General features: G+C 54.3%; 1 protein-coding gene across 1 annotated transcript; it reads right to left on the minus strand.

Moving 5' to 3' along the window:
• Positions 1 to 197: 197 nt before the first annotated feature.
• Positions 198 to 26,118, minus strand: SLC12A5 (solute carrier family 12 member 5). Its single transcript, XM_088844416.1, has 25 exons — positions 26,016 to 26,118; positions 22,927 to 23,021; positions 22,586 to 22,717; positions 22,199 to 22,345; positions 21,372 to 21,426; positions 20,749 to 20,879; positions 18,575 to 18,816; positions 17,392 to 17,603; positions 15,651 to 15,821; positions 15,257 to 15,355; positions 15,052 to 15,109; positions 13,893 to 14,067; positions 13,151 to 13,269; positions 12,733 to 12,831; positions 11,686 to 11,805; positions 11,284 to 11,388; positions 9,895 to 10,063; positions 7,813 to 8,008; positions 6,791 to 6,960; positions 6,231 to 6,362; positions 5,043 to 5,150; positions 4,043 to 4,165; positions 3,751 to 3,950; positions 3,010 to 3,143; positions 198 to 2,802 (listed from the first exon to the last, which is right to left on the minus strand). The coding sequence occupies exons 1-25, from the start codon at positions 26,116 to 26,118 to the stop codon at positions 2,711 to 2,713; spliced, it is 3,387 nt and encodes a 1,128-aa protein (XP_088700542.1). The 3' UTR covers positions 198 to 2,710.
• Between the last annotated feature and the right edge of the window lie 1,759 nt (positions 26,119 to 27,877).

A 27,877-nucleotide genomic window follows, 5' to 3' on the forward strand; every position in this document is an offset into this window, starting at 1 on the left:
CGGGCTCAGAACTGTCAGTACACAAACTAGGCAGCCAGACCTGGAGGATCAACCAGGCACCTCTTCTGTCAGTGGTGGTCAGTGTTTCTGATGAAGAGTCTGGGATCCTCACGGGGGGCCCAGTTTAAATACCTCTCTTCCCACCTACTAGTTCTTCCCCCTGGAGTGTCCAAACAGCACACCTCAGGCTGTGAAGGGTATAATAAAATTATTTTTATTGCATTTTGTGCAGACGGGAGTCTAAAAAATTAATACAGTAAAAGCTATAAAGCATTAAATGGGAGCATTCAACAATAAAGGAAAGAACCAACCCTCTCCTTTTCATCTTGGCACAAAGAACACAAGATCAATACTGAGGCAGAATGCGAAATACTGAAACACACTGAAAATTAAAGGCAGGCCTAATAATAGTAATAAATACTCTTGATTTGGTTTGCAACCTCTCCTATTTACAAGGGTTTAAACTTCATTGCATTGCCCTGCACATAGATCGTCTAAAACAAAAGCAACACTAGTTATCACTACAAGGCTATTGAAATATTGCACTCAGAATAAAAGTCACTTGAATGGACATGAAACATCTAGCTACATGATTATAAAGATAAGTTGATGAGTGACGGGTGATAACATTCATAACAAATATTGCACATGTAGCACAGAAAACGGGGTTTTGTTGTGGGATGTCTGTTTTCATCAATGGAAACTTTGCTCTTGCCAACCAGACAGCCTGGGCCCAGATAGTGCAACTTTGGTTCCCTAAGTGATGTTAATACAGCACGCCTTCGGTACTGCCTAGCCCACCACTTCAGCCTGGGAGTGCTAGGCCCCCAGAAGGCTAGACCCAGCTGTGGTTCTCAGAGGGAGGTCTTGGAGGATGGGGGTGGGAAGTGCTGGTGTCTAATACCTCCAACTTCTGATTACTACCCGGAAAAATCTATCCAGCCCCCTGATCAAATTTCAGAGAGGCCTTGGTCTAACCGCAGGCGTCCAAACCTCCTCCAGCCACACCTGACCCAGTCTAGATGGCACCAGCGCCAGCTCTGCCTTGGGCTCAAAGAAAGGAGGTGGTGAGGTCAGGAGTCCCCAGAAGCCTCAGCTCGGGGAGGTGGACGGGATGTCTAACTAGGTGCAGTCAGGGCCCTGGGGCTGGAGTTACTGTACCCAGCCCCAGAGGGCGCTGGAAAGAGCATGCAGTGCATGTCCCCCTCTTAGTAACGTGCCCTGGGGGAAGGGAACCCGGCCCATGGGGTTTCTCTAAGGGAAGAGGGCACCTCCGGCCGGGCTGGCGGAGCAGAAGCGCCAAGGACTGGTGTTGGAAAAGCCAAAGGCCATGGGCCCTAGTTGGAGGAGGGCAGAGAGGCGCTTAAGAACTAAGCAAGTGGCGACTCCAGCCCTCCCCAAGGCCCAGGTGCCTGGGAGACGCAGCTAGAAGCCGCTGCTAGGCAGCGAGGCCCGGCCCCCAGATGCGAAGGCGGCTGGGTCCCCGAGGCCGGAGTTGCCGGATAGGAACAGGGTAGGAAACGTCAGGGGCAGCGCTGGGGCCACCCCGGCGGGTCCGGCCCCTAACCCAGAACCGCCCCCTCCTCCCTCACCTGTCCCAGGGAGGAAACTCCGGGGGAGGGGACGCCCTCCAACCCCCCCGATTTCAGTCTTTGGCGAAGAGCCACGGGATAGGGGGAGCAGGCGACAAGCCGGTGGAGGAGAGACGCCTGCTCCCCCAGCGAAGGCACCGGGACGGGGCTTCCTGGGGGCGGGGGCGAGGGCCTTTCTCGGTTCCTCTGGCTTGAGGAACGCCCCTCCCCTCTCCTGGCCCCAGCTTGCATAAAGAGCCGATGAGAAGAGGCTGCGCGCGTCTCTGCAGCCACAGTGGAAGCTCACATTCGCTGGGAGGCGAATCCAGGAAAAGTTGGGACACTTGTCTCACTTCGTCTCCGAAAAGATCTAGAGGGAAGAAGGGTCGGAAGCCAAGGGCGCGCGGAAAGGGTGAGGAGGCGTCGAGGGAGTGTGGGTGGTCGAGGGACCACGAGTCCCGCCTGGGCCTAAAAGCACTTTTGCTCTCAAACGCTCGGACGTCAAGAAAAACCCAGTCTCCCGAGGCCTCCGCCTTCCCTGGGCGCGCCCCCAGCGGGAAAGCTCGACTGCGGCGAGAAGTCCGTTGCGCTTCTAAGTCACAGAAATATGGGGACGTTAAAAATACACGCGATGTCTCCTGTACACTATGTATACGCTCGGCCGGCTCGCGCCCGCGGCCGAGCGAGGAAGTAGAACGCAGACGGCGGGGCGCATCCTCGCCACCCCGCGCGTTCCGGGCCGCCGGGGGAGGGGCGCAGAGCGCGGGCGGGGCGGGGCGCGGGAAGAGAGGGAAGGGGCCGGGCGGACGGTCGCGGGGGTGGTCCTCGAAGCCCCAGGTCCGCTCCCCTCCGCAGCCTCCTCCGACCTTTATTGCAGCGTCTCCTCCGGCGGGGCGAGGCCGGGCTTAGAAAAAGGGCGGCCGGGGCCGACGCGCCGACGGGACTCTGGTCTCCGGGCGGGGAGGTCTTCTCCGGGTCCGCCCCAGCCGACGTGACCTCCGGGCTTCAGGGAGCGGGGAAAGGGGGCCAGGGCGCGGGCACAGGGTCTGTATGTAAACGGTGACAGCGGCGGGGGGCGCGGCGAGGGCTCCGGGGCCGCGGGCCCGACGCGCTCGGGCCCGGGTGTTTGGTCCTGGCTCTCAGGAGTAGATGGTGATGACCTCGCGGCCGCCGCCGCGGACCAGCATTACTCGGTCCAGGCGCTCGGTGAGAACCTCGAGGAATTCCATGTCTGAGCGCCCGTCAAGGAGAAAGACCGTCCCCTTTCCGCCCCCATGGAATCAGGCTCCCGTTGGGCGCTGGCGCAACGCGGGGCTCGCGTCCCTGTCCGAGGTGCTGATTCTGAAGCCGACCGGCTCAACCCTTCCTTCCCAGAGCTAGGATCTAAGTCCCCTGACGTCCGCCTCCCTCCTTCCTCCCAATTTTAAGCCCAGGATACAGTTTTCGTCACCATTGCGGTTGCGGGGAGGCCCAGGCATGTTGAGCAAAACAAGCTTGGCATCCTGGGATTTCTTGACGATGACCTCGTTCAGCCGCACAGCGGTGTGCATGCGCCGCACGTTAGATTGGTTCCTGCGGGAGGAAGCCAGGGAGAAGGAAGGCACGTAAGGCTAGGAGAGAGGGGGGACTAGGATCCAGTCGCCCCTTCCAGCACCTCCCCGCCCCCAGCACTGGGCTGCTGGGATCTGCTCCTTGCAAGCCAGGGACCACCAACCCTAGACCACTCCAAGCTGGGCTACTCAGAGACCCCAGAGGTCAGGGGCAGGAGTTGAGGGTTCATGGCAGAGTGAGAAGAGTAGGGAACCTGGCCAACCTAGGAGAGAATTTAAAAATTCTGAAGCACTTACAAGTTCTCCCACTCCCTTCAGGAAACATAAGAGAAGCAAAGAGAGGAAGAAAAAGGAGAGGGGTCAGAAAAAGCAGGAGAAGCTGAGGACTTGAGCCACCATCAACACCCTGCCAGCCCCCCAGCCTTCACCTTTCCACTGCCTGCACCTGTGCGTTCTGACCCTTAGCAATCAAGTCCAACCTGAGTCCTCAGATGGGGCAAACAAGGAGAGGTCTGGGCTGGGCCTTCCGACTACCAGGCCAGGACCGCTTCCACTCATTTGCTCTCCATGGGGAGCAAAGATCCTGTGGGCTCACCCCAGACCCCAGCCCTTAGCCCCCAGGCCCGTACGGCTTCATGCTGAAGAAGTCCTTGATGCCCTCAGAGGAGACAGGACTAGGGCCCTTGTTCTTCTCTGCCACCGACTTGTCCTTGGTCCAGGTGAGATGCACTTTTTCTGGATCTGCCTCGCCCTCCACCTCGGGCTCCTCCCCCGGAGACGGTGAGCTGCTAGGGCAGCTGGGAGCACTCTGGTCATGGATCAGCTGCACCTAAGGGATGAAAGAAGGGATGAAAAGTGATTCATTTGGAGGCCAAAGGTTCTGCTCCCACCGGTTGCAGCCAAACTACCCGAGCTGTATACCTCCTCTTCCGGCTTCTCCTCACTATCACCAGCCGTCTCTTCTGGGACGTTGAGACGGAGCCGGGTGTTGGCTGGATTCTTTCTCCGGATTGAGCCACGAGACTCATCTGTGATACTCTGGATCTAAGGAGGGACACAAGTTGGTGCCATGGAAATCACTACCCATGCCCTGCAAAGAGCTACCCCCAAAGCTGATGTTCAGCCAGGATGTGCACTTTCGGGACCTGTGCCAGTTGATAAAATACTGTGATGCTTCCACACCAAATAGCTATTGCCCACTGATATGGCCACTCCAACTCCTCACCAGTACCCCTGGCCTTCCCACTCTCCAGCGACCAAAGGGTTGACACCTGGCCCAGCTGAGCTCTACCTCAGGGCCAGTTCTGACTGGTCAGTGCATACACCACTTCTTACAATCGTACTGTCACCCGCCTCTGAGAGCTCTTCTGTCCCCAGCCCCAAGGACCCGACTCACTGGGGTGGGGCTTTTATCCAAATGCCAGAGGGCTGGTGGGCCCACATTACCCACACGGGAGAGAACTTACAGCCAGCCTTACCCCATAGAGAGCTCATCACCATTACCCCGAGAACCCACCATCCACACCCTAGGAGGTTTGCCCCCAGCTCTCATCATCAGCTGTATCCTGAAATATCCACTCATTACTCACTCTCTAAGGGTCTATCACATGATACCTTGTCCCCCCACACTGGCAGCCCACACCCCTGAGGAATCATCATCGATACACATTTAGCTTCCACTCTTCTCCCTTGGGCCCCAGAAGTCACGTCGAGAGCAGAAGATCTGTCACCCTTGCCAAAGCCCCTCCGCATCTTGGCTGGGAGGCTGGAGAGAGGCAGCTGCAGCGTGCACCCTCGCTGCTGGGGAATCAGTGCCAGGAGTTGGAAATGCCAGTGGCCAGGAGTGAGCCATCCCACACCTGTGCAGCCCCAGAGCTGGCAGCAGCTGGAGACACTCTAAGCCCAGCTAGGGCAACCTCACCTCCCGTTCCCGCTCGTTCTTGGTTAAATGCATTTGTTTGAGGATCTGGGAACGCTGCTCCATCACCAAGGTCTTCTCGTAGGTGTAAGCGGAGATGTCGCTCTCATGCTGTGGGCAGGCAGGGGTGGAATGGGGGAGAGGGGCAAAGGAGGAAAGTATGAGCTCCGAGCTCAGGTGCAAGGCCAAGAAAAGGGAGGCAGGCTCCCTTTCTGCTGCCAGCCTAGGGCTTCCCTGTCCAATGACCTAGTTTAATCAACAGTTGTGCGAGGGAGGACAAAGCAGAGGGCGATGCTCTTTGAAGGCAAGGCAGCTCATTCCCTCCTCAGCCAAGCCCGGGACTGGGTGAATGAATGGGTGAATTAATGAATGAGTTGATTAATTAATTACCTGAGTGAATGGAGAGGGGGAAGAAGTTAAAAAAGGAACACAGGGGTGAAAGAATACATGCACATGTGAATGAACGGGTGAGTGAGTGAATAAATACATTAATGACTATACGGGTGGATTAATGAATATACCATTAGAGGGGCAGGTAAATGGCGCTGAGCGGAATGGACAGACAAGAGGCTTTAGAGTGTAACTACTAGAAGCATGGACTCTAGAGCCAGTCTGCCTGAGTTTGAATCCTGGCTCTGCCACTTGGTATACGTTTGGGGCAAATTACTTAATGTTTCTGTGCCTCAACTTCCTAATCTGTAAAATGGAAATAATGATAATTGGATAACTATCTATTTCATTGATTGCTGTGAGAAGTAATGCATATATAAAGTGCATAGAACAGTGCCTCACATATAGTGAGCATTACTAGACCTGTCTATTCTTACGAAGGAGACAAGGTAGGGTGGGTGAGTGGGTGAGTGGGTGGATGGGTGGAAGCGCTCTTGGGTGAACATGTGAGAGGCTTAATAGTGGACGGGAGTGCCCAGGTTCCATCCCTGGTCAGGGAACTAGATCCCCATGCCACAACCAAGAGTTCACAGGCTGTAACTGAAGATGCCACCCGCCACAAAAATCGACCTCAGGCACCAGAACTGGGACCCAGCACAGCCAAAAGTGGACTGGAGGGCGGGGGGAGGACCTTAGCATCACAAACTGACGGGTACTGGGGTTCCCCTATTTGGTTCTGGGCCCAAGGGCAAAGAGGCCAGCGGGACTCCAAAACGTCAGAGGCAGCTCCTGGGGGCTCACCATCTCCACCACCTCGACCTCTGCGGTGATACGTAAGTGGTACAGAAATGTGGTCAAATCCTTCTTCATCTGGATGCTATTGTCGTCCATCTGGGCCACGGTGAAGATTCTCATCTTGCACTTCCGCCAAACCTGGAGAGGTGAAGGGGACCCAGAAAAGTCCAGTCCAGATGCCGTGCGGAGACCCAGGGCCGGACCTCGTCCCTCACCCTTCCCACCCACCTCCCCACACATCCAGGCTGCCCACCAATCCTCTGTCTTGGCGGCCACTCCCTACAAAAATGCCGCTGCTTAGGTGAGGGTCCTCCCCGCCCACTGAAGCATCACTCGCTTGAGTTAAACACGGCTCTCCTCTATAATTCAAGGACATCCGCCAGGGGAGACACAGTTCCCAACACCTCAGAATAAAGGAGGTGACTGGAGCCCTCTCTCAGGGACTCACATGGAGGTGGACCGGGCGGGAGCCCGGGAGCCCGCAGCGCACGTGGCCACGAGCACGTGCTCACGGGAGAGCGCGCGGCCACGAGCACACGCACGTGGGAACGCGCACGCGCACGCACCTTGTGGTGCCGCAGCAGGAAGGGCAGCAGCATGAGCATGCCGCCGTCGTGCACGATCCACCAGACGTCGATGCTGCCTTCAGAGAAGCGCTCGGGGTTCCCGGGAAACATGGAGACATTCTTGGTGACCAGCAGGGCCAGGTGACCGGCCGTGGTTTCCCGAACCAGCTCTGGGGGACCAAGGAGATGGCAGACGATACAACAGTGACCCTGGTCCCCTCCTTGGCACCCAGCACCCCTCCCCATCCCGCCTCCCGCCTTGGCCTTGGACTGAGTAGTCAGAAAAGCTCCATCTGCCTGGGCCTCGTTTGAACTTGAGGAGAAAAAAAAAAAAAAAACCCTCTCTGGGCCTCAGTTTCCCCACTGGTCAAGTGGTAATAAGGACACCTGCCCTTTTTGATTAAGAAGGCGACCCTGCAGCGCTCACTTAATCCTCCCAGCTACCTTCTAACTGGGATCTGATCAAGCAGCCTCAGGGTTTACCAGCTGCCGTGACCTTCATCTCTCCGTGCCTCAGTTTCACACCACTAAAACAGAGACAGCCATGCCTAGCCCTCACAGGCCTGCTGAGAGAATTCGAGACTTAGAGAAAGCCACCACTTGTCTGGCGCACAGAACGCAGTCCGCAAGTGTTAGTTACCGTATGACTTCTTATCCGCTACTACCAAGGAATCTGATTGCTCAGAGAGTGTGAGGCACTTGTGAACAATCACACAGCAAGGAAGGGCCAGAGGTTAGATTTAGACCCGGGCCTCAGAGGGGGCTTCAAAGCTGTAGGTCTTCCCACTGGCCTGCACTGTCTTCCCTGCAGGGTTGTGAGCCCTGCAAGAGCCAAGTGGGTCTCCTTCACACCTGAGTCCCTGGGCTTCCAGCACAGTGTCTGGCACCTGGCCAGCTTTGAACGCCATCACCTGCATATGCTGAATCCATACTTGCTGTGCCTGGGAAGCCGTTCCCAGGCCCAGAGGAGCAGAACCCACCCCCACACAGCCCTCCACCACTCCCAGCCCAGACAGCTTTACCAATGAAGTTCCTCCACGTCTGATGATCTTCCTTCTGTCGCCAGTTGCGGGGCCAGCCAACAAGCACAGTGTTGTGCTGCAGCCCCCCGAGGCCCCCGGACTGAATCAGGTGGGACACGCCATCTCGCAGGTTGGAAGAAATCACTACCTGGCAGAAGCCTTTCACTTTCTCTGCCTCCATCAGGCGCCGGATGGACTGGGGTGGCAGGGATCAGAAAAGGGCCAGCTTCAGGCCCAGGCATCCCTGGCCCCGCTCAGCCCCTTGCAGCCTCCCTACCTCCCATCTCTCCTCTCCATCATCTTGATCTTCCTGAAGCTCAGCTCTGATCATGCCAGCCCCTGGCACCCCATCACCTGTGGCCCCCATTCCCCACTACTCAAGCAAAGCTCTTCATGATCGGAACCCATGGTTCCCATCACCCTGCCATGGCTCACAGATTCCCCAGGGAAGCTCTCCCCCACCACCCAGACTCCCCCTCCCCCATGTTGTCCATGACACCCTGCCTGGCCCAATTCAACCATCACCTTCTTCAGACACTACCCCTCCACCCAGACCAGAATGAAACTGGGCTCCTCTGCTTAGCCGGACAGTTTGGTTTTAACGATTTTTAAAAGTTAGCATAATAGTAGGCATTTAAAACACACATTCAATCTGCATGATGAAGGAAGTGCTTTTATGACTCTCAGTTTATAGCTAAGGAAATTGAGGCTCAGAGAAATTAAGACTTGCTTCAGGCCATATGGATAATGGATATTATTTAGAGGTTCAAAGCCAGGGGTCTGACTCCATCCTTCACATTCTTAACCAATCCCCTAGTGTGAAACAGAAAGGGCTCCAATTTCTGCCCCTGCCCCAATCTGTTAATTCAGCATGCAGTGGCTGAAAACAAGAGCAGAGTAACCTTGGGCAAATCACCTCCCTCTGTGAGCCTCAGTTTTCTCATCTGTCAGATGGGCATTGTATCAGCTACCTCACTTAGGAAGAGAGAATGGCATAAGATGATGTGAGTGGGGCTTCGTATACAGCCTGAGAGATCATAAATACTCAGTATGTTCTATCACTTTGTCCTTATTAACTCTAAGGTAGCCCCTGTCCACCTCGGATGGGTTGGAGAGCCTTCTGTGTATGTTCTGTCTCCCCCACCAGCCTGTGACCACCTTGAGGGGTGGGGTTTGGTCTTCCACCTCTCCGTGTCCCCCAGGGCCTACCCCAGTGTCTGGTACCCAGGACATGTGCAGCCACTGCATGTTGAATTAAAGTGACCAGTGGAGGCCTCCAGCCCTGGGCCCTGACAGATCGGTGTGAACGGCCCAGTGAGGCAGAAACAGCGGCTGTCACAAGCCGTTAGGGGTGCCCCACCCCATCTCATCTCACCTCCCCGAGGCCCCCTTTCCCCTCTCCACTTCTAACCATGGCCCTGAGGGGAGAGAGGCCTGAATCACGGACAAAACCCGCTTCCTCTGCCACCCACCAGACACCCGCTAGTGCCACTTACTGCAGACCCTGGCTGCCCCAGCGCACGCTGGCTCTGCCCACTGCTCCGTGAGCAATGACCAGTAGATAGGAACGAGAGCAAGTAATCCAGCCCCTGGGACCTGGGTTCAAATCCTGCTCTACTTCCAGCCAGCTTTGTGACTTTCAGCAAGCTGCTTTCCCTCTCTGGGCCTTGATCTCTTCCTGTGCTACACTGGATACTTATCCTGTCAACCCCATGCAGTGTGGGAACTGGAAGAATCCACCAATGTGAAAACGCTTTAAAAGATTTATGCTTTGGCAGAAGAAAGCTGGAATAGGAGTCTAGGTTTTGAGTCTCCGCTTTCTGTCCTCAAACAAATGACCTGACTTCTCTAAGCCTCAGTTTCCTCATCCATAAAAAGGGCCCTTCTGGCCCTAATCATCTTGGGTTCTGCAGGTTGGATGCTAAGGAACTTAGTCACTGAGCCCTTGGACTCCACTTCTGAGGAGGAGGACAAAGAAGCCCGAGCCCCAGCTGATGGAAGAGGTGGTAGGAAGAAAGTGAAAAGGAGCAAGGGGCTGTCTTCCCAACTGCCACGTGCCCCCCCACCAAGGCCAGTACTCACCTCCTCTGCCCGCTGGGCCTGGGGATGGTTATCCAGAAAGGTGCCCTCAAGGACAGAGCCCACGATGGTCAGGCCCTTCCCTGCCTTGAGCTGGGAGGTCAGCGAGAGCAGCTGTGGATGGACCACGTTCTGGTCTTGGTCCACACGTACCAGCACCAGCAGCTGTGGCCTGAAGCGGGTGCAAGATTACGTGATCCTTCCACCACCTCCCCAAGCACCATAACTCATACACCCAGACTCCATGCACTAACCACCTGTCCTGCATACCCCCATCCACCCAAACATCCATCCACCCATGTCCTTGGGTTATCAACCCATCCAGTCCTCTCCCACACATCTCTCCTTCCACCCACCCATCCATCTCTGCATCCGTCTCACCCACTCATGCATTCATCCTTCCCCCCACCCACCCACCCATCCATCTATCCACCTACCCATCAATCTATTTTGTCCTTCAGTTATCCATTCACATCCATGTTAATTTACCGACACATGCATCATTCACTCAATTACCCTCACATCCACCTGCCACCATCCATCCACACGTTCACCTATTCACCCAGCCACACTCCCACAGTCACTCACTCACTCAGCTATCTACCCAACTATTTATCTGTTCATTTCCTTATTCATTTAGCCTCCCCAGCCAACCATCAGTTGGATAGCATCCTCTAAGCATCTACTCTGGGCTAGATCCTGTGCTAAGCATTTGAGGATTCACAGACTATTTATGCAAAGCTCCAGTCTCTAAAAGGCCAGTTTAGTAGACATGAGTGAGGACAAGTCCACGATGTCCTCATTCAAGAGTTCCAGACCTTACTCTTAGCAAAATGAACCTGAAGAAGAAGGGCTTGCAGAGCAAGCAATTAGGAATGCACCTGGGCTGAGAGGCGGGAGGGGAAGATTCAGGGTCCGTTTTGCCTTCCACGACCCCCGAGACCTTCCCTAAGCCCTAATTTCCACCTGAATCAAATAGATTGTTAGTAATCTAGAGATTTCTAAGCGGCCCTATAACTCTCAAAGTGGATGATCCCACCTCTCCCAGAGTGAATGCTCTGTGATACTCCACTTACCTGTCTGGGCACGCGACTTCTCCAGGGAACTGTGAGCTCACTACGTCCCCAGAGACCAGAAGGGGTCAGCACATAAGTCATGTGTTCATATGTGTTTTTTTAACAAATGATGGGATGAATAGAGGGATGGATAGATGCTTAGAAACTGGCACGGTGGGTAGAGTTTTGCAGAACAAATGTGTGGAACCTCAGCTCAGCCTCGGCGTTACAGGAGGGAAGGGTTCAGACGAGGCCGAACACCACTCGGCAAGAGCAGAACAGAGCAGGCAGGGTGGGTCGGGCCCCACTCCCTTCCTCTTTGGTCACCATCACTCACCTCCAGTTCTTGGTGTGTGGGGGCCCTTCTTCCAGGCGCAGCAGGGCGTAGCGAGCAGCGCTGAGAGACAGGCCTCGGATCCCATCGCCCCATTCCTTCTCTGCCCTGGGGGCCGGGAAGCGGGGATCACGAGAGGCAGAAAGCCGGGGAGTGCCAGGGAGAAGCACCCCCCCACCCGGTGCGGAGCCAGAGCTGCCCATCTTGGGCTCAGAAGGGCGGTCGCTCCTGGCCGCCTCCATTTCTCAAAGCGTCAGTGGCTCCTCTGCTCCTGTCCCACCCGCTCATGCTTTCCTCTCCATTCTCCCCAGCTTCTCGGCCTCAACCCCACCCCTAACCCCCAAGTACCCATCACTGCTCTCCCCACCTCGCCCCCACCCCTCGCTCAGCCTCGCCCCACCTTACCCGCGGTACTCGATGTACTTGTAGATGAGCCCAGCAATGAGCATGGCCACCAGGGCGTAGTACCAGGAGCAGATGAACATGAGGGCCAGGCAGAGGCTCATGCCCAGGAAGGAGAGTGTCCTGGACAGCGGGAGGGAGACCCAGCCTCTGAGCCCCTGATGGGGTTCTCACTGGTGCCTGGGGCTCAGACGGCAAGAGTTAGATGGGGCAGGGAGGGCCTGGGCCAGACCTGGGAGGCTACAGCCAGGGCTAGGGGAGCCCACACCATCATCTCCAGGAGTACCGCCGGAACCTGGGGCCTCTGGGTGGATGAGCAGCTGTGGACAGGGCCCCACCCAGCTCCTCGGCCACCACACTACCCCGGCCCAGTGCCCCGGGCCCTGGCAGACCACCCTGCCAGAGGGGTTGAGGGCAGGGGTCTCTGGGGAGAGTTGGAGGCAAGATCTCCCAGGAGGAACATGGTACGAGGCGACTGGTGCAGCAGGAGGGCCGAGGTGGGACAGAGGCAGGCAGCCTGGGTTCTGGTCTAGGTGTGCCATAGCCTTGGGGGGGCGGGGGGGTGACCTTAGGCCCATCCCTTTCCCTGCCGGAGCCTCCATTTCCTTTCGGTAGAATAAGCGTGATCATGCCCACCCTGTCTGTCCCACTGGCCAGTTGTGAGGATCAAGAACCATCAAGCAGAACAATCAGAAGTCTGGCCCCACATGAGGAGCACCTTCTGTGCCCCAAGCACTGTAATGGTCCCAGGGGCCTGTGAGGTAGGTATGGTTATTGTCCCATTTCACAGCTCGGGAAACTGAGGCTTCCTCATCAAGACTGGCAGGTGTTAAGCACTATGAACATGAGAGGGATTCTAGCTGGGACTGCTTATACTGTTCTGTTATTGTCATTACAAGGAGACCTTCAGCAGGACTTTTCTCATGCTATTTGGGCTACGGAAGCTGGAGTTGAGGGTCCTGAGACCTGGAGGGGATGGGCTGGGATGGGGGGGCCGGGGAGAGGATGGTCCTGTAGGGTGGGGGTTTGGAGGGGAGAACAGGCACCCACCAGTGGTAATATCGAAAGCGTGGCCGCCAGTTGGGCGTCCTCAGCAGCGTCTGTACCGCGCAGGCCAGGTTCACAAACATGTAGCACATGAGGAAGAACCTAGAACACAGAAAGGCCCCGGAGAGAGAGATGCAGGACAGGCAGAGACAGACCCACGGGGCGAAAAGAGGCGGCGTGGGAGGAAGAAAGCGGGGGGTGGCCGAGTCGTGCTCTGATGCGTAGGAAGGGGCTCAAAGGCCAGATCCCCTAACGGCACGCCCTGGTGCACGTGGGGATGAATCTCGGTACAACAGAGGACATGTTTCTACGACAGTGGGCTTGTTAAAGTGGTTCAGGTGGGCTGTCCAGGGTCACAGCTGGAGCATCCGGGTAGAGAGACCCCCAGAGCTGATGGGGAGGGCAGGAGGCCAGTACGCACATAGAGAGGATGGGGGCGACCTCGTCCAGGGACGCGATGAGGATGCCAATCTCGCAGATGCAGGCGGTGAGGAGCAGGGCCCACGTTGGCTCTCCGTTGGCTTTGCCGTGGCCAAAAACCTGAGGACACAGCAATCGTCACAAGGGCCTGAGACCCTAAGGACTTCTTGTCGTCTCTCCTCCCATCCTGGGGACCAGTATAGGAGAGGCAGAGAGAGAGGGATGCTGTGTTTCTCATCCTTTAAAGGTACCCAAGGGGATACCAGGTTTTTGCTGGATCTTACCCACCCTGACATTGGTACCCGAGTGCAGGGAAGTTCAGATAATCCCTGAAGGGGAACAGGAGGGGACAGATGGAAGAGGAGCTCCAGGCGGCCAGCAAGCAGCCGTGACGGAGTTCATCATATATATATATATATTTTTAAAGTACCACAGAGAGCATCCTCCTCTCATTTGCCCTTTGGCTGTCTCCCTGAGTCCCTGCCCAGTCACAGGGCCCAAGGAGGACCATTTATTTTTCTCCCTAAGAGCAGACAACCCTGCCCAAAGAGACGGCCCTGTGAATGGGCCAAGTCCCAACTAAAGCACACCCATTTTTCATAGTGGTACCACAGAGAGACAGGGACCAGAAGGCAGTTCAAGGCTTGCTGTGGCTTCTGCTCACCGGGTGGCCTCGCTGGGCAGGGGCCTGGCTGGCTGGTATAGGGGGTGGACTATCGACTCATGCCTTGCCTACCACTGACCTGGAGGAAGGGCACTATGCCATCGCGGGAGATGGCCTGCAGCAGGCGAGGGGCCCCCGTGAGGCTCTGCAGCCCAGCCCCGCAGGTAGAGAAGAAGGATCCGATGACGATAACCCACGGGGATGGCCAGGCCAGGGTGCCCACCACCAGATTGCCGTTCACAGCTTCACCAAACCTGGAAGGAAGCAGTAGAAGATAGGAGATGCTGCGTGAGCAATGCCACCTGGATTTCCAAAGGGCTCCCATGCCAACTGCGGAGCCAACCGTACATCCACCACGGGACTTGGCTGTGTAGGAGTGAAGGGACAGACAAAGCCCCTAATGACGTGGGCTGTCTGTGTGGCTTTGGGCAAGACATTCAACCTCTCTGTGTCTCAGTGTTTTCAGCTGTAAAGCGAAGATCATTATAAGCCTATCTCATATGATTGGGGGGAGGAATAAGGAGTTAACATATGTAAGATGCTTAGCACGGTGCTTGGAACTTAGTGGCAACTCAATTTTTTTTTAATTGAGGTATAGTTGATGTACATAAGATTGTATAAGTTTCAGGTTTACAGCATAGTGATCCACAATTTTTAAAAGTCATACCTCATTTATAGTTATTATAAAATATTGGCTGTATCCCCTGTGCTGAACAATATATCCTTGCAGCTTATTTTTTTTATACAGAGTAGTTTGTACCTTTTAACACCCTACCCTTCTCTTGCCCCTCCCCACTAATAATGATTCTAGTACATGGTCAATTGTATAAGACTGTCATCTGGGCAGATATCTTCAACTGTGTCTCCATTTGAAAAATGGGGATTCTGGCCTCATCACGTGGTGACGTGATATGGTGTGAGAATCAAGAAGAGCATTTTCTAAGCATTTTCTGTTTTCAAGACAGTGCCATTTGGCTTCCTCCTAGACTCCCTGACTCAGTTCCCTCCCTGCTATGAACCCATTCATATTAGCAGCCAGAGTGAGCCTTCAAAAACAACAAACTGACCATTTGGCACTGTCTTAAAACAGAAGGTGCTGACTCAGTAGGTAGAGGGAGTCCTGGCCCTGGAGTGTGCAAGCAGAGGTATGCCATGTGGGTTTTATTTCCCAGAACCTGGTCCCCTGATGCCCACCCCACCCTCCCCAGAACAGGCTCCTCCCTGAGCCCCTTACTTACTTGTCCCGAAGGACGACCCCCTCGATGCAGGCCCCGAACAGGACAACGGAGCTGATGTCTGCAGCAGAGGATGAAGGAGAATCCCCAGGGCGGCATTCCCCATCTTCCCCACACCTCCTAAGCTGGCCAGATGAGGCAGCAGCTTCAGAGACCCTCCGTCTAGCCCTCCCCACCCACAGTGGTCCCCGCCAGCTGTGCAGGATACAGACAGCGGAGGTGGTGGCAATGGCCAGGATGGTGCCAGTGGGAATTGACTTCTGGGCATCCCGCAGGTCCCCAGAGCGGTTAGAACCAGCCATGATCCCTGTGAACAGAGGAGCAGCTTGGACAGGAGCCATGGGAGAGCAGACGGAGATAGGACACCAGCCTCCGAGTCATCAACCCAGGAGTCTAGTCCTGGCCCACTGACTCATGTGAGAGCTTGGGCATGTAACTTGGCTACTCCGGGCTTTAATGCCCTCACCTGTTCAGTGGGAGGTGAATTGGCTCCTGCTTATGTAACGGGGCTATTGGATTAAGAAATTCCCTACATCGTGATTGACTTTCTCCCTACCCATCCACTCCCAGGCAGAGTCTTCCTTCTCTGAGCTCCCCTTCACCTGTGACTGAGGGGAAGTAGATGCCAACCAGCAGGGTGAAGTAGGAGGTCATATCGCTGAAGACATAGGGATGGTCCATGTCGACGGGGGTACCATCTGCCAGGCTCGCCGAGGGCATCCCACGCCTTTCCACAATCACCCCCTTGGTCAGGTAGGAGCTCCATAGATTCTCTGTGGGGGAGACATGACTCTCAGATATCTGGGTGTCAAAGCTCTGGGGCCAGGAGGCAGGGTAGACAAAAAGAAGGGTCAGAATCAACCAGCTCTTATTTCCACCAACATTTCCTAAGCTCCTGCTTTGGACCAGGGACTTTGCACGTGAATCAGATCCAGTCCTTGCCCTAAAATGGTCCAATCTACCGAAGGACATATACAACAAAGACCTATCTCAGACTGATTCAGTATGTCCCAAACTGACCTCGCCACTCTCTCACGGCAAACGGCTCCTTTCCTTTACCCCTTATCTTGGAAAAAGGCACCAAGATCAGCTTGACATTGCTCACAACCATTTCCTTTCCCCGTCTCTGTTTCAAAGCCATCTCCAACTCCTATCCATTACTCCTCCTAAATATTTCTCAAATACACCCCTTCTAATCTTTCTAGTGCTTCTCTGGCGCTATTAGCTTGTAGTGATAACTATGACAAGAACAGGCAATTCTTTGCTTGTGTGTGGGGGGGTGTCCCCTCACATCGTAGGGTATTTAGCCACATCCCAGCCTCTATGCACCAGACGCCAGTAATAACCCTTCAGTTGTGACAATCAAAAATGTCTCTAGACATTGCCACCTGTCTCCTGGGGGGGGGGGGCGCAAAACAGGCCTGAAGGAGAACTACTTTGCCAGCATCCACCACTCTCAGTAAGAAAACCATCATATCTCATCAGGACTCAGCATCAGCCTCCTCCTAGACTCCCTGACTCAGTTCACTCCCTGCTATGAAGCCATCCACATTAGCAGCCGGAGTGAACCTTCAGAAACAACCAACTGACCATGTCCACCTCTTACTCAGAGCCCTTTGGCGGCTCCTCATCACCCTCAGAACACTGTCCAAACTCTTCAACATGGCTTCCAGGGCTGACCACAGTCTGGCTCATGTCAGTCTTTCCAACATCATTTCTTGCCCCTCCTTCCCGTGCACTTTATGCCCCAGTCATACCAAATTACTCGTGGTTGGAAGGGCACAATATGCTCTTCTGTGTCTGCATGCTTTTAGGCAGGCTGTTCTTCTCCTTTAATTCCCTTATTCCCCTTGTATAGCTGAAAGTCTCTTATTTGTTCTTCAAAACCCTTCTCAGATGAACCCAGGAAGCCTTGTCTTACCACGCTATACACATGACCACTCCCTCCCTTGGGAGAACTCTGTTCATTGAATGCATGTCTACACATGTCATAATTTATTTGCTATTACATCTGTCTCTGCTATTAGACTCCCTGAGGCCAAGAACTGTGACTTATTTATGCTGTGTTCCTGGTGCTCAGCACAGCGCTAGGCATTTAGCAGGTGCTTAGTGAATACTTGCCAAACTGATGGCTTTCTTTCCCACTAGGTGTAAAGACATGCAAAGGTTCCCTTTCATCTCTACTGCTCTGTGATCCCAAGGATAGAACATGGCCCAGAGTAGGTGCTCAATTAATACGGATCGAATTTGACTGAATCCCAAAGAGAGTCCCTTAATCCTAACTGATTAGTCCACAATCCCTGCAGTGTTCCCTGGACACCAGACCTCTTCCCTCCCTCAGACCTTTGATGAGGCCACTGGCAGCGCCAGGAATGCCCTGGATCTCCGTGACATTGTTTCGCATGAAGTACTCATCACAGGTGGCGTTAAGGAATCGGGAGGAGCAGAAAAGGCCCCAGAGCCGTGTGGTCACTGTCTCATTTCCTTCCCACACCAGCTTGGCACAGACATCAAAGCCATGGCGCGACAGTGTGCGGTTCCCCAGGAGGCAGATCCTAGGGAGAGAAAGAAGGGAGGAAGGTGGGGAGGGACGTAACCTTGCCCTGGTTTCACGGTAGAACCACCACGGGAGCACGAAGAAACACAGATGCCAGGGCCCCATATCCAGAGATTTTGATTTAATTGGGGTGGAGCCCAGGATCAGCATTTTTTCAAAGCTCCTAGCCACTGGCCCGCTGGGGAATCTCCTCCCTCCCCAGTGACTCTAGTATGAGCCAGGGCAGAGAACTGCTTTCCTGCGATGTTGTTTCAGCACCATGGACAGCAGTCCCAATGTGCCATCCTTCTGAGCCGTGTTATGTATGTAGAATGTGTCCTAGGGAGAGAGGCTGAACCAAGAAGGACCTGAGCCCCTGGACCCTCTCTTCTATGTCCTGTCCTCTGATAGAGAAGGTGTTTAATACTAAGAGGTTGTCTCATTCCAGAAGGTTGTTCCCCACCCAAGAAAGCTTTCCCTCACACAGACTGGTCATCTCTTCAGAAATCTTTCCACTTGACTCTTCCTAACTCCACCTGAGTGAGCGTGCTCAGTCATGTCCAACTCTGTGACCCCATGGACTGTAGCCTACCAGGCTGCTCGTCCATGGGATTTCCCAGGCAAGAATACTGGAGTGGGTTGCCGTTTCCTACTCCAGGAGATCTTCCCAACCCAGGGGTTGAACACATGTCTTCTGCTTGGTAGGTGAATTCTTTACCTCTGAGCCACCTGGGAAGCCCAGTTTACCAGCAAGCAGTTGACCCTCACAAGGGACACTGTGCCCACTTCCAAAAAAACATACCCCACTCTAAAGAGATTTACCTGAAACCAAGAGAGGTTTTCCCTCCCAAGAGAGTTTACTCTGAATCCACAACCACTCCAATTCGGAGAGATAGGGGCGGCGGTGGGTGGCAGAGACTAGTGTGAAGACCCTGAAACCAGCCAGGCAGGAGGGGGAGGGTGCCCAAAGCGCAGGACAGCAGCACTTACGGGAAGTTGGGTGGGTCGAAGGCAGACTTGATGACGCCAGCATAGATGGCCAGGATGGAGAGGATGACACAACCCAGGAAGACAAGGGCGAACTTGTTGACGTACTTGACGCCCACAAACACCACAGTGGCCATGCAGGTGAGCACGCAGGTGCCATACACACGCATATTGTTCAGCATGGCTGCCGCCTCCCCGCTGGCATCTTCTGCCTTAAAAATGGCCATGGCTGGGAAGAGATAAGCCTGTGGGAAAGGGGTGAGGTGGTCAAGCAGGTAACCCAGTGGGGACCAATGAAGAACCACCCCAAGGAAATAACCTGAGGCGCAGGCAGGGCTTTGGAGAAAAAGATAACTCTTCACAGCATATTTACAGTAATCCGAGACTGGGAAGGACATCCAGTGATAGGGTCTGTTCTACAAAGACTAGTCATTATACAGTCATTAAAAGATGATACTGCAAAAATGTTAGGAGCAATTATTAATTTCTATCATTTTTGTTATCAAGTATAAGTATTAATGATTATTTATCATCTTTATTATTTAATTAGAAAGGCAGATATAAATTAGACATTCATCCCTAGAGGATTAGGTAAATTAATCATGGTATTTCCAAATAGATTATGTAGCTACTAAAAAGGACAACAAAGATTTATATGAACCAACTTAAAAAAGCTGTCCCTGTTAGACTGGGTAAAAACAATCTATTTTTAAAGAGAATGTGTCTTATCTCAGTTTTGTAAATATATATATGTGTACTTACACGTGAATATATACACACATACGTGTGTATATATGTCTGTCTGTGTGTAGATACATCAAAATGTTAACAGTCGTTTCCCCTGAATGGTAAAAATGTGAATAATCTTTATTCTTTTTGCACATCCGTATTTTCCATAATTTCTATATGAAATATTAATATATTTATATTGTTACAAAAGTTATTTTCAGTTGTAAGTGATATTTGCAAAGAGAGTTTTGAACTATTAGCAAAATCTATATAGTTTTATAAAGACAAAATGCAATATCATAAAGAAAAACAAAAACTAGAAGGATACACCAAAATGTTAATGATGACTTTCTTCAGGAGATTGTTATTTCCCTTTTTACATTTGTTGATTTTTTCCAATTTTCCAATTCAATGGGTAGAACTGCTTTTATAATAATTTTTTTATTTTGTAAAAGCCATAGAGGTCTATTATTATTCTCTCAAAATTTGGCTTCTTGGGTCTTTTATTCCCCATCTATCCTTCCTGACCCTGGACTTCTCCAATCTGTCCCCAGGCCAGAAGCTGAAACATCTGCTAGTTCTAGTTCTCTAAAGCAGTGCAGTTGGTTGGACATGCACAGGCTTCAGAGTCAAAAGACACAATTTCACATCCCTTCCACGTGTCCCTTTAACTCTCTGAGCCTTGCCTTCCTCATCTGTAAAGTGAAGATATCTAACTCAAGCAAGAGTCATGATAAAATGATACATGGCCAGCCACGGGGCCTGGGTCAAATAGGTGTTTGGGAAATGTCAGCCCGGCTCTCTGTATACCAAGGAACCTTCAGCTCCCACTCCCTCCTGCAGGGGCAGGAAGAACTGAGACCCAAGTCAGCAGCTGTCCACTTCAGACACTGCCCAGGGCCCTGACTGTCCATCAGTCACTGTTTCTGACAGATCTCTTTCTCAGCTCCTTCTTCTCTGCAACCCGCCAGCCATCTGCCCTCTACCGTTAACATCCACAGAGTGCCTAGCACACTGTCCCCTGGCACGTAGTAGGCAATCACTGAGGGACATGACTGTTATCATTTCTACCAGGACTGTACTCTTCCCAACCCACCTCTGACAGTCGGTCGCTGAGTGACCTTGAGCAAGTCGTTTCACCTCTCTGAGCTTCTCATTTGTAAAATGGGCATAATAATACTTAAACCTCCTGAGGATTCAAGCTAATGACTGTAAAGCACTTGGAACTCTGCTGAGAGCACAGTGGGTGCCTGATAAACGACAGCTGTTCATGTTACATAATTAGTGTATCCTGTCTCCCCAACTAGACTGTGAATTCTTTAAAGACAGAACCACATCTGATATCCCTCTGGCCTTACTGAGTGACCCAGCCTACAGGAGGTGTCCGGGGAGCATCTGTTAACTGACTGACAGCCTGGGACCCACACTTCATCCCTGGCCCCTCTTACCAGCAGGATTTCGATGGTGCCCAGGATGTACATGGCCCCAGCAAAAGTAGTGCCCAAGTAGAAGCAGAGGCCCACGGCACCCCCAAACTCTGGACCCAGAGACCTGGAAATCATGTAGTAGGAGCCGCCAGCTGCAGAAAGAATCCAGTGTTGGCAAGAGGTTCGAGGGACCCTGGGCTGCTATAGCGGGTGAGGAGGGGATCAGAGACAGTGGTGGGCAGGGGGTTGCCCTGGGCCTCACAAACCTTACAGGCTGTAGTGGGAGACCCAGCCAAACACTCTGAGTGGCTTTTACAGCACTAATTACCATGTTGCTAATTACCCCTCTAAGGAGGTCATGGCTCAGAAAATAAGACGATGGCGAAGAGGGTCTCGGGCAAAGGGAAGAGATCTTCCATTGCCCTGTTCAACACCATCAACAGCCTCCTTCCCCTCCCCTTAAGAGGGCTGCCCCCACCGACTCCACAAACATCACAGCCCAGCCCCAGACCTGCAGTATTGCCTCTCAGGGTTCCTGAGGGCGCCCAAAGCTCTGGGCACTGCCCCTCCTTCCTTCCAACCGTCCAGGTCTCCCTCCCACCCAGCCAGGCCCCCTTCCCCTCCAAGCGGCCCCAGTTGCATACCAGGCACGACACCATTGGTTGCGATTGCACTCATGGAAATGGCCGTGAGCATCGTCTGTGAGGACAGAGATCATCATCAGGGTGGCGGCTACCCCATAAACACCCGCCAAACCCACAAGTCCTCTTCCACTGAGCTTGTCCTTGGTACGGTTCCAGCTCCTACTCCTGCCAAGTCCTTCTTGTCCAGAAAAACCTCTTCTTCACCCAGCACATGGAAGGAACGCGAGCTCTCGCATCAGAGAGCTCTGGAAACCCCAGCTTGGCCTCTGACCAGCTGTCTGACCGGAGGAGACACATCACTTCAGTTCTCTAAGCCTCCGTTTCTTCGTTTATTCAATAGGCAGGTGTACCTACCGCACATGTCAAGGTGGGAATCGTGGGTCACACGTTAGGAAGCATAAACAACATGGGAAGCAGGTGTTTAGTGGACATGAGGGTTTTTTGAGGATGGGAAGAATTCAGCCAGACCTGTTTGGGACCCGTCATCCCGTTTTCTTGTGAGTCAAGACCTACCAAAATGTTAACTGTTGCAGGGCTGTAGGTGGATCTGATTTATTAATGTACACCTATCTTTTTTATCAATGAGTCTGCAGCACCCGCACCCACACAAAGATCCAGGTGACACCTGGTTGATGGCCATCAGGGATGAGCCTGGGAGAGGCTGGAAGGCCCAGTCAGAGCTAATTTCCTCTCCAAGCTTATACGCAGTGGTTCCTATAAAAAGCTCAGGTCTCATACTCCCCCACCCCTTCCCTTCCCCTCCCACCCCCAGGTCCCTGCTCAACCCCCAGCTGTCAGGGAACGGGCGAGGGGAGGGAGTCACTCACACAGGAGCAGCAGATGAAGACCATGCAGAAGGCCTCTATGATGCCCGCGATGCCCACCACCCACGTGAGCCGCAGGAAGAGGATGACCCCAAAGATGTTCTGCAGGCACGGTAGGTACACGCCCATGAAGGTGCCCATGCGGGGGGCCTGCCAGGGAGACTGGCATCGTTTCTGCAGCCCTCGATCCCTGCCAGCACCCAGGCCCTCTCCTCTTCCCCATACTTCCATCCTCCTCCCCGCCCGCCACCTCTACCCCTCATCTCCCATCCCTTCCCCTCCCTCCACCTCCACCTCCTATCCTGTCTCCATCATCCATCCCTTCACCTGAATCCCTTTTTCCTCCCCCGCCTTCTTTCCCCTCCAGCCTTTCTTCCCCAAGGCCCGCACCTGCACCGGCTTCTTTTTACCACCCTCGTTGTTTTCTGCCTCCTCGTGCTCCCTGCTTCCCTGGGGCAGGTTGGTGTAGTTAGCCAGGCCACTAAGCAGGGAGGACACCATGGGGCTGGTGTCCATCTCCTCCTGTGGAGGGAAGTTGTCAGTGTTGGGGCGCCAGGGTCTAGAGGAGGGTGAGCCAGGTGGTAGGAGGCAGAGAGAGAAGAAGGGATGGGGAGGTTCAAGGAAGAAGGCGGACCTGAGGAGGGGACAGTGCCCCAGGGAAGGAGGGAGGGAACGGCTGATGAAGGCAGAGATGAATCGTGGGGGGAGTCCCAGGACCCCAAGCAGCCCACCTCAAACAGGGCCATGTTCTTGCCATCATACTCCTTCCCCTTCTCCATGTCCGTGCTGTTGATGAAGGGGCTGCTCTCCTTGGGATTGCCATCACCTGAGAAGGCAGAGGAGTCAGAGACTTGGCATCAATTGTTTGTCACCCGTCTGCCTGGGCACCCAGCTGGGTGGCCACTTTAACTTGCTGAAGCTCAGTCCACACATTGAAAAAAACGAGCTAATGCTACCTCCCCTGCAGAATTTTAGTTCTGTATAACAAACCTAGCACACTCCCTGACACGTGCAAGGTATTTAATGAATGTGGAAGTGCTTCCTTGCTCTGGTGGGGGTGGGATCAGTCCTACTTCATTCATCAGGGCATCCTAGACTCTCCAGAGTTCCCTCCTTGACCATAACTGGCCCATCCTGTTGTTTGGGGGGTGGAAGCACGCTCATTCCTAGAGGGGAGGCAGAGACCACTGCAGCTGGAGGCCCCCAGGATACTCCACCTCTTGGAAAAGTGACCCCCTTTGACATATCCTGTGTCCCCGGTTCATTTTCCATTCCATTCCATTCCGTCGCTCAGTCGTGTCTGACTCTTTGCGACTCTGTGGACTGTAGCCTACTAGGCTTCTCCATCCATGGGACTCTCCAGGCAAGAATACTGGAGTGGGTTACCATTTCCTTCTCCAGGGGATCTTCCCAACCCAGGGATCGAACCCGGGTCTCCTGCATTGGAGGCAGATGCTTTAACCAGTCAGTGTGTATTTACTGGATGTCTCCTGCATGTGGGCGTGGGGGTGGGGGAATAAAACACAGCCTGAGACCATCCCTGCCCTCAGGGAACCCAAAGGGAGGGGAGATAAACCCATAGCCAGGAGTTTCCAGCCCAGAATGGTAAGTGTGGCAGAATATCAGGGAAGGACTGTGGGAACACAGAAGCACTCAGCCCCGTCTGGGAGGTCACAGAAGGCTTCCCAGAGGAAGTGACGTGTTGGCTGAGAATCGAAGGATGAGTAACAGCTAGACTGGGAGGGAGCCGGGAGGGTGTTCCAGGCAGGCAGAACAGCAGAACAGCATGTTCGATGGCCCAGAGGTGAGAGCGAGCTGGACTGGGTTAGAGGGCCTGAGAGAAGTTTGATCTGGAGGAGTCTAAGGAAGGGGAATGGGGGGGAGGGGCGCTGGAGGATGGAGGAGAAGCATATGAAGAAAATGAGGCTAGGAAGGTAGGTGTGACCTGGGTCCTTAAATGACTAGCCAACCATGTTAAGGATTTTGGACTTCATCCAGAGGTCAATGGGAAGTCACTGAAGAGTTTCAGTCAAAAAAGTACAGTGGACAAATTTGTGTTTTAGAGCAATCATTCTGGCCTTCTGACGAAGAATAAAGAAGTAAATTAGGAGGGACTTTCCTGATGGTCCAGTGGTTAAGACACCATGCTTCCACTGCAGGGGGGATGGGTTCAATCCCTGGTTGGGGAACTGAGATCCCGCATGCCACGTGTGGCCAAAAAACAGAAAAAGAAAAAATGCAGAAGCTAAGGACTTCCAGAAATCTGGGCAAGGACTGATGATACCCCAGACCAGAGCAGTGTGGAAAAGTGAGCAGACTCCAGAATTATTGGCACACATTTCTGTGCCAGATGTGTGCAGATGTGGGAAGGAGGGATCAAGGATAATGCCTGGATTTCTAGCAGAGATAAATGGGTGGATGATGGTGCTATTTAATAAATGGAGGGAAAAGAGGCAGACTGGGGGTGGGGAAGAGGCTGAACTTGACTGACGGTGAGGCGCTGTAGGACACTCAAGAGAACTTGTCCAGAAGCACTTGGATATACGGATCAGCCTGGAACCCAGGAGAGACACTGGGCATAAGAATCAGGGGTAGCCCGTGAAAAGTTGTGTAGCAAGTGTGTGAAACCACGTGACTTGATGAGATCATACAAGGAGGAAGTCTCCAGGGCATTGAGGAGAGGGTCTTTTCAAAGAGACATAAGCATACCCCCCGCCACACACACACACAGGCACACTCCCTTGGTTCCAGCCATCACACTTTCTCAGTTTTCAGGGCTGAATCCCAGTAGTAGACACCTCTTTGGACTCCAGAGGAACTCTCCAATGACCAAAACAGAAGTGAAGTGGAGGCCCTACATATTCTGAATTTCCTGTCCCCTCATCTCCTGACCTCTTTCTCTTCATCTCCATTCTGCCCAAATCCTCCCCATCCTCTCCTCCTGGAAACCTCCCTTAGTCTCTCAGCCAGGGTCCGTCCCCAAAGCATGACCTGCTACAAATCCAGTCTCATCCTGACGCAGAACTGTGGAAGTGATGCCTCCCGTCAAGGGAAACCCACCACCCACTGTCTCCCGCCACCACCTCCACTTCACTCATCAAGCCAAGAACTCCTGACCCCCAAATAGGGCCTCCACCAGCTCACTCTTCTCCTCACGTACATGAGTCCCTGGGACTAGCAGACCGGTCCTGCCAGTGGCAGCCTGGCACGTACTAGCTGCTCAACAAAAAGTCTGTTGAGATGAATCCCCCCGGGGCTCCCTTCCTGACGCTCAGGGTCTCAGAAGAGCTCTTTGGGGCTAGAGAACAGGAGAAATAAAAGTGAGGGAGTTCCTCTTCATTTTTAAGATGCTGACAAGAGGCCTTGTGTTCTCACCACATTATAGTGGGAACTAGCAGGTTGGGGATGAGATGAGAAGAAATTTCTTAATGGTTAAGAAAACAGGCTGGAGTCAAGATTTAGATTCCAGTCCCAACTTCGTTGGCTGTGTCGACCCCTTGGGCAAGTCACTTAAACTAAGCCTCGGTTTCCTTCTTTGCAAAGGGATAATAATCGTGTTTAACTCAGGGCTGTGGTGGGGATTAAGTAAAATAATGCCTGTTGGGCGTGTGTGTATTGGGTGCATAAGTGAACTTACTGCTGTTACTATTACTATCACGATTATTACTAATATACGCAGTACCCCACCCACCCTGGGCGCCCTATCCCACACCCCTTATCCAGCGGCAAGATTTAGGGGGCCCGCCTCCTGTGGGTTCTCCTCCCCGCGGCTCTTCGGGGTTAGGACCGTCAGGTACGAGAGCCCCCATTCGTTTCACACCCCTCCCCTCCTCCTTCGTGGGGGCGCGGGGAGCGTGCAGGGCGGGAAAGAGGGCGTCCTGGCCGGAGACCTGGCATCGAAGCAGCCCCGCGCCGGTCTCCATGGCGACCGCGCGGGCAGAGAGCGCAGCGCGGAGCAGAGCCGGCCACGCGCCCGCAGCTGCTTATGTAACGCGACGCGCAGCGCGGAGCCAGACACCGGGCCGGAGCCCAACCAGGAGACGAGGGCAGGGGAGGGGGCAGCTCGTAGGCTTGTCCTGAGTCGCGCTTTTCCACCCGCCGTCTGGACGGGACGCCAGGTCCCCAGCCTGGTCTGCCAGGGCTGATTTCGACCCTTCCCTGGAACACCGGTTGAGGGGGAGGGGTGAGCTTGATGAGCCCTCAGAGGGGCAGGACCGGGAGCGGGGATCTCGCCCCCATTCCCTTAGCCGGGAGTCAAAAGGCTGGGAGAGCGCCGCGCGGCGCGCGCGAGAGAGGCCGTGCCAGACGGAGGCTGAGCCCTCTCCGCCCCCGCCCTCGCCCCCGCCCCCTGGGAGCTCTCAGCCCGAATCGGCTTTCAATTAAGCTGCGGCCGCCAGAGCTCCCAGGGAGGAAACAGGCTAGCGGCGCGGGCTAAGGAGCCTCCCCTGGGGGCCTGGGGCCAGGCCTGGGGGAATCCCCACGCCAGATGAGGGGAGCAGGGGACGGCGTCAGACCCCAAGAGGAAAGGAGACCTGGGGGGCAGAGACAATATCCTTGTGTTCTTTAGTCCAGAGGAGCCTTGTTTCTCTGGTCATTCCCACCTCCCCGAGGTCAGGACCCATGTCTCCTACATTTCCAAGAACCTAAGTTAAGAGATGCCAGATTTTCTCGGTTTGATGGTCTTCCCTCAAGCCCCGGAGGTCCTTGGACCCCCCTTCCGCGCCCCCGTCACCGTCTCCAGGCACCACTGGGAGGCCTTCTTTCTCTCTCTGGGGCCAAAAGGCCTGACCCAGGTCCTGGCCACTCAGAGAGAGAGAGAGAATGAAAGTCTGCAGACGAGTCTGCTATACTCAGAGTCTGGAAAACTTGTGGGGAGGGGATGGAACTGAAGGGAGTTCCTAGTTGGAGTCCTGCTGCACACTCTTTTCTGGGCCACCTGAGACCCCACAGAAATCCCGTGGCCCAGGAAGAAGCCATCGTCAGGGGTAGGGCAAGCAGGGCTGGGGGGACTGGACCAAACCTTGTGTCTGGGGGATCAGAGCCCCCTCCTCAGAGTGGAGACATCTGAAGGGGTTCCCATGTGGGAATGACAGCCCCCACCTTCGTTCCCGAGGAGCAGCGAAGGGATGCCCGGCTCTGCTGCAGACTTGACTTTGCCAAACCACCCCCCTCCCGCAGCCTGAACCTGCTATGGAGGAGCGCGCCTGCGGATTGACCCCAGGGTCACTGGGGAGATGGATGAGTTAGCCAGCCAGTAGTTCCTGCCCCTACTCAGCTTCAGGGAGGAAGAAGGGGAGGCAGAGGATGAGGGACCCTGGTGTCCACAGTCTTCCAAGCGACCACTTGGCTCTGACTTGGACCCAGGATCCGAAGGACTTCAAGTCCAGGCTGCCCATCCCTGAAAGACCCTGCGCTTTCAGCCTTTAGGGCCCTTGAGCCTTCCCCGGGGGGAGGTCTGCAGGAGCCTTGGCCCAGAGGGTCAAGCAATGCCCGGGGGAGCGTTTGAAGGCACTGAGCGCAGACAGCCAGAGCAGGAGGCGCGCTAGTGCGCAAGGGACGCAGCGCCGCTGGAGGGTGGGGGGTGGGGGCGGCTGACAGCCGTGATGGATGGCTGAGACCGCTGGGGGGCGGCGGGGGGCCTGGGAGCCCGAGGGGGTGGCTGGCCTCGAAGACCTCGGAGCA

This window comes from Moschus berezovskii, chromosome 15 (assembly GCF_049115385.1).
Source record: "Moschus berezovskii isolate FMDL1 chromosome 15, NW_MosBer_1.0, whole genome shotgun sequence".
Lineage (NCBI taxonomy): Eukaryota > Metazoa > Chordata > Mammalia > Artiodactyla > Moschidae > Moschus > Moschus berezovskii.